At 43.9% G+C, this 12,110-nt stretch overlaps 1 protein-coding gene across 1 annotated transcript in view; it reads right to left on the reverse strand.

The window, feature by feature from the left end:
- Positions 1–10,913: 10,913 nt before the first annotated feature.
- Positions 10,914–12,110, reverse strand: part of LOC137346109 (cytochrome P450 2K1-like) — a 28,763-nt gene continuing 27,566 nt past the window's right edge. Inside the window, exon 9 of the mRNA XM_068009408.1 lies at positions 10,914–11,336. Coding sequence (XP_067865509.1) covers positions 11,146–11,336 — 191 coding nt within the window. The 3' untranslated portion in view covers positions 10,914–11,145. The remainder of the gene's footprint in view (positions 11,337–12,110) is intronic.

The following is a 12,110-nucleotide window of genomic DNA, read 5'->3' on the forward strand; positions in this document are numbered from 1 at the left end:
GCATGTATTTCTGTATGATATTAAAAAAGAGTCAATTGTGCATTACCTACATTGACATAATAATATCTTTGTTTGATGGATAGGTTTTTGTAAATGTGCTGCCCACAGTTGAGCTGATGTAGGTGGTGTTGGGACGAATCCCAATTAGAGTATCTGTTCTTTTTTAAATTCATTTATTCATGGGATGTGGACATTGCTGGCTCCCGCAGTGCTGTTATGGAGGAAGTTCCAGATTTTGACCCAACGACAGCGAAGGAACGGTGATATAGTCCCAAGTCAGGATGTTGTGTGACTTGGAGGGGAACTTGCAGATGGTGGTTTTCCCATGCATATGCTGCCCTTGCCCTTCTGTGTGGTGGAGGTCAGGGGTTTGGAAGGTGCTGTCAAAGGAGCCTTGGTGCATTGCTGCAGCTCATCTTCAATATGGTACACACTGTTGCCACTGTGCGTTGGTGGTGGAGGGAGTGAATGTTGAAGGTTGTGGATGTGGTGCCAATCAAGTGTCCTGGATGGTGTCGAGCTTCTTGAGTGTTGTTGGAGCTGCACCCATCCAGGCAAGTGGAGAGTATTCCATCACACTCCTGACTTGTGCCTTGTAGATAGTAGATTGGGAAGACAGGAGGTGAGTGACTCACCATAATATTCCCAGCCTCTGACCTGCTCTTATAGTTACAGCATTTAGATGGCTGGTTCAGTTCAGTTTCTGGTCAATGCGAACCCCCAGGTTGTTGATAGTGGGGAATTCAGCAATCGTAATGTAATTGAATGTCAAGGAGCGATGGTTTGATTCCCTGTTGTTTGAGATGGTCATTTGTGTGGCATGAATGTTACTTGACACTTATCAGCCCAAGCCTGGATATTGTCGAGGTCTTGCTGCATTTGGACACGGGCAGCTTCAGTATCTGAGGAGAATGGTGCTGAACATTGTGTAATCATCAGCAAACATCCCCACTTCTGATCTTATGATTGAAGGAAGGTCATTGATGAAGCAGCTGAAGATGGTTGGGCCTAGGACACTACCCTGAGGAACTCCTGCAGTGATATCCTGGAGCTGAGATAATTGACCTCCAATGACCACAACCATCTTCCTTTGTGCTAGGTATGACTCCAACCAGGGAAAGTTTTTTCCCAGATTCCCATTGACTTCAGTTTTGCTCGGGCTCCTTGATGCCATACTCGGTCAAATGTTGCCTTGATATTAATGGCAGTCACTCTCACGTCCCCTGTGGAATTGTTACTTTTAAATCTTAAATTGATAGACTGGGAGAACTGGCTAAGGTTAATTGGGTAAATAGACTGGAAGGTATGGCGGTAAATGAACAGTGGGAAACATTTAAAGAAAGAATTCAAAGGGTTCAACAAAAGTACATTCCATTCGAAAACAAAAATTCGTCCAGAAAGACCCATCCATGGTTCACTCAGGAAGTTAAGGAGAGTAATAGACTAAAAGACACTTACAATGTTGCAAAAAAATAGTAGCAAGTTTGAGGATTGGGAGTGTTTTAGAAACCAGCAAAGGACCACCAAAAAGTTGATAAAAAGGGAAAAGATAGAATGAGTAAACTAGCCAGCAATATAAAAACAGATTGTAAGATCTTTTATAAGTACATAAAAAGGAAGAGAGTAACTAAAGTAAATGTTGGTCCCTTAGAAATTATCATGGGGAATGAGGAAATGGCAGAGGCATTGAACAAATATTTTGTTTCTGTCTTCACAGTAAGAAAACACAAGTTCCATACCAGAAATAGGCAGTAACCTAGGTGATAAAAAGAGTGAGGAAATTAAGGAAATTGATATCAGCTGAGAAAAAGTATTGGAGAAATGTGAAGGACTAAAATCTGACAAGTCCCCAGGACCAGATGGCCTACATCCTAGGGTTCTGAAAGAGATAGCTGCAGAGATAGTGGATGCGCTGGCTATGATTTTCCAGAATTCCTTAGATTCAGGAATGGTCCCATCAGGTTGGAAGTTGGCAAATGTTATGCCACTTTTCAAGAAAGGAGGGAGAGAGAAAACAGGGAACTACAGCCAGTAAGCCTAAAATGAGTTGTGATGTAGTATATCTGGATTTTCAAAGGGCATTCGTTAAGAGCAGCATAAAAATTTAATAGGCAAGATAAGGGCTCATGGAGTTGGGGGTAATATATTAGCGTGGATAGAGGATTGGTTAACAGACAGGAAGCAGAGAGTGGGCAGAAATGGGGCATTTTCAAGTTGGCAGCAGTGAATAGTGGGGTGCTGCAAGCATCAGTGCTGGGGCCTCAGCGATTTACACTCTATATTAATGACTTGGATGAAGAGACAGAGAGTAATATATCTAAGTTTGCTGATGATACAAAGCTCAGTGGAAAGGTAAGCTGCAGTGAGGATATAGAGAGGTTGCAAAGAGATATAGACGGGATAAGTGAGTGGGCAACAAGATGGCAAATGGAGTATAATGTAGGGAAGTGTGAAGTTGTTCACTTTGGTCGTAAAAATAGAAAAGCAGAATGTTTTTTTAAAGGTATGAAACTGGTAAGTGTTGATGTTCAGAGAGACTTGGGGGTACTGTACAAGGAATGCACAAAGTTAACACGCAGGTGCAGCAGGCTATTAGGAAGGCAAATGACATGTTGGCCTTTATTAAGGGGATTGGAGTATATGAATACAGAAGTCTTACTAAAATTGTACAGGGCTTTGGTGAGACAGTACCTGGAATACTGTGTGCAGTTTTAGTCTCCACATTTAAAAAAGGATTTACTTGCACTGGAGGTGGTGCAGCGAAGATTTACTAAATTGGTCCCTGGAATGAAGGGGTTGTCCTATGATGAGAGGCTGAGTAAATTAGGCCGATATTCTCTGGCGTTTAGAAGAATGAGAGGCGATCTAATTGAGACATACAAGATTCTGAAAGGGCTTGATAGGGTAGAAGCTGAGAGATTGTTCCCACTGGTCAGGGAATCTAGAACACAGGGACACAGTCTCAGGATAAAGGGTCAATCATTCAGGACTGAGATGAGGTGAAATTCCTACACTCAAGGTTGTGAATCTTTAGAATGCTCTACCCCAGAGTGTTGTGGATGCTCCATCATTGAATATATTTAAGTCTGGGATAGATAGATTTTTGGTCTTGCAGGGAGTCAAGGGATATGGGCAGTGGGCAGGAAAGTGAAATTGAAGCCCAAGCTCAACCATGATCGTATTGAATGGTGGAGCAGGCTCGATGGGCCATCTGGTCTACTCCTGCTTCTATTTCTTGTGTTCTTGTGTTCTGTTAACCAAAGGTATGAAGGGATATGGAGCAAAGGTGGGTGTTTGGAGTTAGGACACAGACCAGACATGTTCTGATTGTATGGCGGCACAGACTTGAGGGGCTGAATGGCCTCCTCCTGTTATGTTCATATGTTCCTATAAGTCTCACGATCTTAGGTGGAAGGCAAAGGATAAATGCAAAGAATAAACGTTCAACAACTTTGAGGGAAAATAATTTGGGAAAATCCTTGTTGACCCCTGAAGTTGATGAAGCTCCAGGAGACTAGATGACATTGTGCCCCTCACCACCAGCCCCTCCGCCCCTACTCGAAGCCATGGCTCGTCTACCTTCTATATATTGATATGTTCACCAACCCCAGCAGCAGGCGACCATGATAACTGGATATCATGTCCTCCCACCCCCTCACCCAATTGCTTACTGTTAGCAGAGCCTTTATCCTTTATATATGTCCCCATTGTGTAGAGGGGCCAAAATTAGACACCGGTTTCTAGTTCAGGCCTCACCAAGGCCTACTATAAAGCACAGACAACTGGCAGTAATGGATTGGATGTAAACTATACCGTGGCATTATTTTGGAGAAGAGCAGGGGAGTTATACCCAGTATCCTGGCAAACATTTATTCCTCAATCAACATCACAAAAACAGATTATCTGATCATTATTACATTGCTGTTTGTGGGATCTTGCTAGGTGCAAATTAGCCATCACACCACAGGAGGGCGCTGTTAAGTCCAACCCCAATGGGTCGATAATTCAGCTCGCTATCAGAACGGGAGACGAAGTCCCGTGAGACTCTTGTGACATAACTTCAGCAGAACGGCCACAGAAATCCCAGTAAAGTAACATAAGCAGCAATCCCACTGCTTTTCCGAGGATTTCAAGGCTCTTCCGCTGAAGTGACAGCAGGTGATTGAAAAAAGACCCACAAAAAATGCAACAACAACTTGCATTTATATAGCACCTGCAATGCATTAAAATGTCTTAGGGTGCTTCACAGAAGCGTTAAGCAGACAAATTTTGACACCAAGGCACATGAGATATTAGGGCAGATGACCTAAAGCTTGGTCAAAAAGGGAGATTTTAAGGAGCGACTTAAAGGGAAGACAGTTTTAGGGAGAGAATTCCAGTGGTAAGGGCCTAGGCAGCTGAAGGTACAGGCCCAATGGTGCAGTGATGAAAACTGGGGATGCTCAAAAGGCTGGAATTAGAGGAGTGCCGAGATCCCAGAGGGTTGTATGGGTGCAGGAGGTTACAGAAGTGGAGAGGGGGCCAAGTCATGGAGGGATTTGAACATAAGGGCTGAGAATTTTGAGTGCTATTAGTTATGACTAGCAATGGTGAATAAAAAATGGTGGTGAGTTTCTTTCTATTGAACTAATACTTCTCCAAGTTTGTTTCTAGCAGATGAGATATACTTGTTAGCATTCTGAATGACACACACACACAGATAAGCAATCAATCACAAGCCTCAACAGGCCTAGCTGAAAGCATATTTTAGACATAAACCTAATTGAGAAGGGAATGGCATGAGCTGACAATGCCACATTCAACATTTTGCGAATGAAAGGAATTAGTTGCGTTGCAAAGTCCTGAACATCAATCATTCAACAGGCAGTGTCAAAAATATTTGTTTCTGACAACTTCTCTAATAGCATTTTTGTTGTGATCTAAAGAGTTTGTGCTTTAACAGGATCGAGCACCTCTCAAGCTCTATATAAATCCAGCTTCAATCAGGTAATCGCACTGAGAGACCTCATAGAACAGGAATATCAGCACAATTCATCATGTCATTGGACATGAAAAGAGTAATGCGCTCGGAATTTTACATTACCAATGAACAGACCTTGTCAGAAACTAATCAGTTTCACACTGCCCTCTCGAATGATTGATTTTCATGAGTGCGCAATGCAATTTACTGGGAGACCTGATTTTTCCAAGGATTTGCATTTTCACAGCCAAGCCCTTGGAAGCATTCGTACATCCAGAAAGGACAAGCAGGAGATGACTAACTGGTCCATTAAATCTGCCCCTTACTCAGGGAGCCTGGAGCATCACGACTCTTGGCATTTCTTCATGGACAAAGATTTTGAGCAGGTTGTACTCATTGGTTGCAGGCCCACTGGTGGCTAGTCAGGCCTTGACTGGCAGATTATCCCACAGCAGGTACAAGTGAAGGTGTAGTCGCTGCTGGGGGCAATTGGATCTATCCCTCGCGCCCTGTTCTTTTTCATGCTGGTTCTTTGCTCAGTCTCAAAGGTGTCTGTAGCCCTCCTGATGTAGCATCTCCAGGCATCACGATCTGCGGCCTGTGCTTCCCATGGTCGATGTGGCACACAGAGAGGGACTTCTTCAGGGAGTCCTTGAAACGTTTGCGTGGGGCTCTTCTGTTTCTTTTACCAGTGGTCAGTTCTCCATACAACACGATCTTGGGCAGGCGACTGTCATCCATCTGGGCAACGTGACCCGACCAACACAGTTGGCTTTGTAGGAGGATGGCCTTGATGCTGTTGATGTTGGCTGTTTCCAGGACTTCAATGTTTGTGGTGCAGTCCTGCCAGCGGATCTTGAGGATGCTGCAGAGGCAGCGCTGATGGAAGCTGATTGAGTATCATGACTAGGCCCTTCGTAAACCACCTCCCCACCCCTGCCCCCAGACTCCTGCAGCCATGTGATCTCCTTGGGGGTGGTGGAAATAAACAGGAGGAAAATATCCCATACAGTTTAGTTTTCTGTTCTGATCGACCTGAAACCGGGGCACTTTTAACCCAATGCACCCTCCACCACCAACGCACAGTGGCAGCAGTGTATACCATCTACAAGATGCACTTGCAGGTGGTGATGTTCCCATGCGTCTGCTGCCCTTGTCCTTCTAGGTGGTAGAGGTCACCAGTTTGGAAGGAGCTGTCCAAGGAGCTGTGCGACGGTGGTGGAAGGAGTGAATGTTGAAGGTGGTGGATGTGGTGCCAATCAAACAGGCTGCTTAGTCCTGGATGGTGTCGAGCTTCCTGAGTGTTGTTGTCTTCAATGGAAATGGAACTGGGGACAGATGTAAAATGAGATTCCAACTCACTATCATCCATCTCACATCATCGCACTGTCAAGATCTGACCCAAAGTCTGCTGTCCAACAAGACACTCTGAGAAATGAGGAGTACTATCTTATTACCACATTTGTGTCAGCACTATTCTTTTTAAAAGATGTTTATTGACCTTCTACTCATTAACCACAATATCCAGATAAAGCATTGTGCTCTGTTTGTTTAGTGATTAGCTGAAACACAATGCAAACATGCTGCAACTAACAGCACCAACGGTGTTCTGGAGTTCAAATGATGAATATCTTTTCATTATTCCTGCACGAGTAGAATTAGAGGACATGGGTTCAAACTTGTAAATTTTTAGGATTCTCAAGGGGTATCATATTAACCAAACCCACGCAGGGGCCAATTGATTTAATGGGATTGCCCTTATCCTATCTGTTTTCCACATTGACTTCAATAAACTACTCACTCTGCCCCAATAAAATGCTGTACACTCAACAATGCGCACTAGTCCAAACTCAGTTGAAAAACCTAAATTCACTGAGTAAACATTTTCACCTCGTATTATACATCCTTGTAGATCCGGGCCACCTTCTGAAGCTGACCCAAACTATTCATAACCTTGGCCGCCTATTTGACATTGAGCTGAGCATCTCACCCCATAGCCTCCCCATCACCAAGACTATCAACTTCCACCTCTGTAATATCACCAATCTCCACCCCTACATCAGCTCATCCTCATCCATGTCTTTGTTACCTCCAGGCTCCAATATTCCAATGTTCTCCTGATTGGCTTCCCATTTTCCACCCACCATAAACTTGAGCTGATCCAAGACACTGCTGCCTGTGTCCTAACTCGCACCAAGTCCAGTTCACTCATCATCCCTGTTCTCACTGACCTACACTGTCTAGTAATGCCTCAAATGTAAAATGTTCATCCTTTTGTTGGAATCCCTCCATGGTCTCTCCCTTCCCTATCTCTGTAACCTCCAGCCCTACCGTTCTCCGAGATCTCTCTGCTCCTCCAATTCTGCATCTTGCGCATCCCTGATTTTAAACTCCCCAACATTGGTGGCTGTGCCTTCAACTGCCCAGACCCTAAGATCTGGAATTTCCTCTCCAGTGTTTCACCCTCTGTGACCATAACATTCCATGATGTTTGACATACTAGAAGTTGTCCAGGTCAGCGAGCATGTCTACTCACATTATTACTGAATGTTTACTGGAAGGCATTTTCTGTATCAGTCAATGACCTCAAACACGTGACCCACAGCATGTACTGGCATCAGCCATTGTGAGGTTCAAGTAAGCTTTCTATTGTGCAATGATGCAACGAATAGGCAGACTGGAAACCTGGTGCCAGCCTTCCGGCATGAAGTGAAAGTAGAAAGAAGGTTAAGACACACGTTGACTTCCTTTCCCCTTCCCCCCACCCCCCCCCCCCCACCCCCGACCTTGAATAAGTAGCTTTTTTCATCAATAGAGGAAACTGTGGGACCATTTGACTTCTAAAATGGGTCTTAATGGTTACAATGCCAATGTGATCATGGTTTGCTATCCCTCTTTTCCTCCTCAATCGCTTTACAGCCTTTTAAATGCTCAATCACTTTCTCCACCACTTTTCATCGTCCAACTCCACGGTTACCATCCCATCTTGGTTCCATTCACAGTTTTCCCTCCTGACCCTGCACCGGCAAGTTCACAAGTTATTAAAAACTTCAGCTCAGTTGGATAAAGCCACAAAAATCCAAATGGCATACTGGGTTTTATGGCAAGAGGTGTGAATAAATAAGTCTTTGTGGAGAAGGGTCAAAGGGCCGAATGGCCTACTCTGATGCTACATCTTATGTTCAACCTGCTGTTTTAGTGATGTTGGTTGAGGGATAAATATTGATCAGGGCACCAGGGAGAACTCCCCCGCTCTTCTTCACGTAGTGTCCTGGAATCTCTGTACATTCACCTGGGAGGGCAAAGAGGGCCAGTTTAGCATCTTATCTGAAAGACAGCACCTCCGACAGTGCAGCACTCCCTCAGCAGTGTGCTGGGAGCATAAACCAAGACTTTGTGCTTAAGTCCTGGATTGGAATTTAAACCCACAACTTTCCAACTCAAAGGTGAGAATGCTACCAACTGCAGCATGATGCTCAACCTTTCAAAAGAAATATAGCAGTCACATTTTTTTTGTGTGTACAAATAATTTGTTGTATTTGATTTGAAGAGGAAGAGAAATAATTGTCACAGGAAACAATTAAATAGCTGCTGCAAAGGTTTCCTCCACCTTCCTTATAATCCAATTGCAGGCCAACAGAATTTGGAATATGAAGGGCCTCTGGAAAGAATTAGGAACATTCTCTCACAGTGGGACAAATAGAAATATTTATCATTTTATCCATCGTGGGGCTCTTAAGATGGCCTCCCACTTCGAAGACATGATAGAAGTAGGGTTGCTAACCCTCCAGGATTGCCCTGGAGTCTCCTGGAATTAAAGACTACTCTCCAAGTCACTGCGGCAAGAAGCCCAGTCAAAAACGGTGCTTTTTAAAAAGAATTCTTGGAACACGTTTGCTTATTAATTATAAAACTATTGGAAATAGAAAAGAAGACAGTTTTTCCCACAGCCGTGGGAAGATGAAGCATTGCGAGAATGGACGTGTCAGGTGACCAAAGGCAGGAGTGTGGTTGGGGGTTGGGGGCAGGTCGTTTGGAGACTGGAAAGTCATGTGATGACACCTCCAGGAATATGTCCAATCAGAGTTGGCAACCTGAACAAGAAGTGGGCCTCAAGCTTATGATAATTGAGTGGATGCTTGTTTTTTCCCTCTGCAAATGAAAGTGGGGGACTTCGAAGTGGAAGGTGGGGGGGTGGGGTAGGGATTGTTGATTTGTACTATGGGCAGGATCACAGCTTAGCGATTGGCAGCAGGGCTCAGCTGACTTTAACGGAAGATGTTGTCATGGACCCCAGAGAGTGGGGAGTCACCTGCACCAGGCAAGTTCATCGGAAGGCTCGGTGGAGGGGGTGGCTGCTGAAATTGTAGCTGGGGAGACGGGGTGAGGTAAGCATGTGAGACCTAACATGTCCTATTTGGAGCCTGATGTTCCTCACAGCCCATATAAGGAAGTTTGTTAAAAAATTTAAACGTGTACACTTATTTTGGCATTTATTGCTAAAGGAATAGAGTATAAAAGTAGGGAAGTGTTGCTGCAACTGTACAAGGTATTAGTGAGACCACACCTGGAATATTACGTACAGTTTTGGTCCCCTTACTTGAGAAAGGATGTAGTTGTTTTGGAGGCAGTTCAGAGGAGGTTCACTAGATTGATTCCAGAGATGGGGGGGGCTTGTCTTATGAAGAGAGATTGAGCAGTTTAGGCCTTTACTCTCTGGAGTTTAGAAGAATGAGAGGAGATCTAATTGAGGTATATAAGATGATTAAGGGGATTGATAAATGTAGATGTAGAGAGGATGTTTCCTCGTGGGGCAGTCCAGAATGAGAGGTCATAGTTTTAGGATAAGGGGTAGCGGATTTCAAACAGAGATGAGGAGAAATTACTTCTCTCAAAGGGTCGTGAATCTGTGAATTCACTACCCCAGAGTGCGGTGGATGCCAGGACATTGAGTAAATTTAAGGAGGAGATAGACAGATTTTTAATTAGAAATGGGTTGAAGGGTTATGGAGAACGGGCAGGAATGTGGAGTTGAGGCCAAGATGAGATCATATTGAATGGTGGAGCAGGTTCGAGGGGCTGAATTACCTACACCTGCTCCTAGTTCTTATGTTCCTATGTTCTTATATTATTTGAGCCTCTTCCGGCTCTGAATCCACATCCAGCAAGCTTTGGTCATGTGGAGAAATCGCTACTGTTCCCACTACCCAGATCTGAGGTAAAAATAGCAGTCAAGTCCCAATGTCATCACCAAAGCCTTATTTGCATATTTAAGAAAAGGGGTATCTTTTAATTTATAACCGCAGTCGGCCGGATCAGGGCAGGTGTGGAGGGGGTAAGTCTCTTCGTTCTATTTTACCTACCCTTCACCCTGTCGAGCAGGTGGGGTTTGGAGGGAGTTTAAACTGTCTCCATGGTTTCAGAAACAAAAGAGATTTTATCCTTTGGCAATCCCGCTGCAGAAATTCCAAATGGTCTCTGATTTCATCCCCATTAAAATTCAGTGTGCAATTTCCAGGAATGCAAAGCAGAAAAAAAATTCCTTATAATTTCATTAATAAGTGGTTGGTGAGGCGGGGGGGAGGGAAACATGCTCCTGTCTTTTCAAAACAAAGATTCAGATCCTTCAGGCTCAAAGACACTCACAAAACCAAGCTCACACTGCAGTCCTCAAGTCACTTAAAGATCCTCCATCTATTTGTAATGCAACGCTGCTCATCTGTCAATCTGCATGTTAATATCTATTTCGACTGCTTGACATAATGAGCAGCAGTTAAAGGGCTGCCGCAGTAGACATGAAGGCTTGGAAATTCCATGTGCAGTTACTTGACAAACCCAATAGTAGATTTTAAGGATGATGCATTAAAATGGAATATTCTCCAACAATACTTCATTTTGCTGATCTGTCTGATAGGTAAACTAATCAGAATAAAACTGATAAAAAAGCACGGCATAACAAAAGGAGGATTTTTTTTATTTTAAATATTCGTTTCATGGGATGTGGGTGACACACGGGCAAGGCCAGCATTTGTTGCCCATCACTAACTGCCCTTGAAAGTGAGAGTGCCAGTTAGTGCTGGTGGCATATCTCGTAAATGATTGGATGACTGATTAGCAATGCTGCACAAGTACATTAATCGTCAAAATCTTTATAACGATTTATGTTCTGAGAATGTTCGGACTGTTCAGCGATGTTGTATGTGAGGTACGACGCACACACGGTGAGGCTTTGGATTCAATACTCCCCCTACGACAGGCGTGAGGTCCAGTTCAGTAACTCCAGGCGGAGAATGCAAGTCAAACTTCTGCAGCAAAATTACAAAGAACAGGAAGAGCTCCACCTTGGCCAGTGTCTCTCCTGGACAAATCCTGCGACCTATAGGGTCAGAACAAGAAACAAGCGCCATTGTTAACAGCTGCCTTGTCACCGCATAAATCCAAAAGCAAAAATACTGCAGATGCTGGAAATCTGGAACATAAACAGAAAATGTTGGAAATACTCAGCAGGTCAGGCAGCAGAGAGAGAAACAGAGACAACATTTCAGGTCTGTGACTTTTCGTCAGAACTGGAAAAAGTAAGGGATGTAACAGGTTTTAAGTAAGTACAAAGGCAGGGAAGATGTGAAGTGGAAGAAAGGACAAAAGGGAAAGTTAATGATTGGGTGGAAGGCAAGGTTGACATAAAAGAACAGGAGAACAATTACTAGCACCTTCTGTCCGAAAAAATCTCGAGCAATGCTTATTATCTGAAGTTGTTGAACTCAATGTTGATTCTGGAAGGCTGTAAAGTACCTGATTAAAGATGAGGTGCTGTTCCTCGAACTTGCATTGAGCTTCATTGGGATAGTGCAGGAGGCCGAGGACAGAAGGGTCAGAGTGGCAGTCGGGTGGAGAATTAGAACGGCAGGCAACCAGAAGCTCAGGGTCACACTTGCGGACTGAATAGAGGTGATCAGTGTAGCGATCATTAAATTAATCTTTGGTTTCCCTAATGTGGAAGAGACCTTGTAAAAGTATCTTAGTTATCAAGATAGGCAAAAATAATTGGGACTTTACGCGTGTGGAGAAGTGTAGACTTAGAGGTGATGTGATTGTGTTTTATAAGGCAATAAAGGGAATAGATTGTGTTCCAGTTGACAATTTATTCCAA

Source organism: Heterodontus francisci, chromosome 29 (assembly GCF_036365525.1).
Source record: "Heterodontus francisci isolate sHetFra1 chromosome 29, sHetFra1.hap1, whole genome shotgun sequence".
In the NCBI taxonomy this organism is placed as follows: domain Eukaryota; kingdom Metazoa; phylum Chordata; class Chondrichthyes; order Heterodontiformes; family Heterodontidae; genus Heterodontus; species Heterodontus francisci.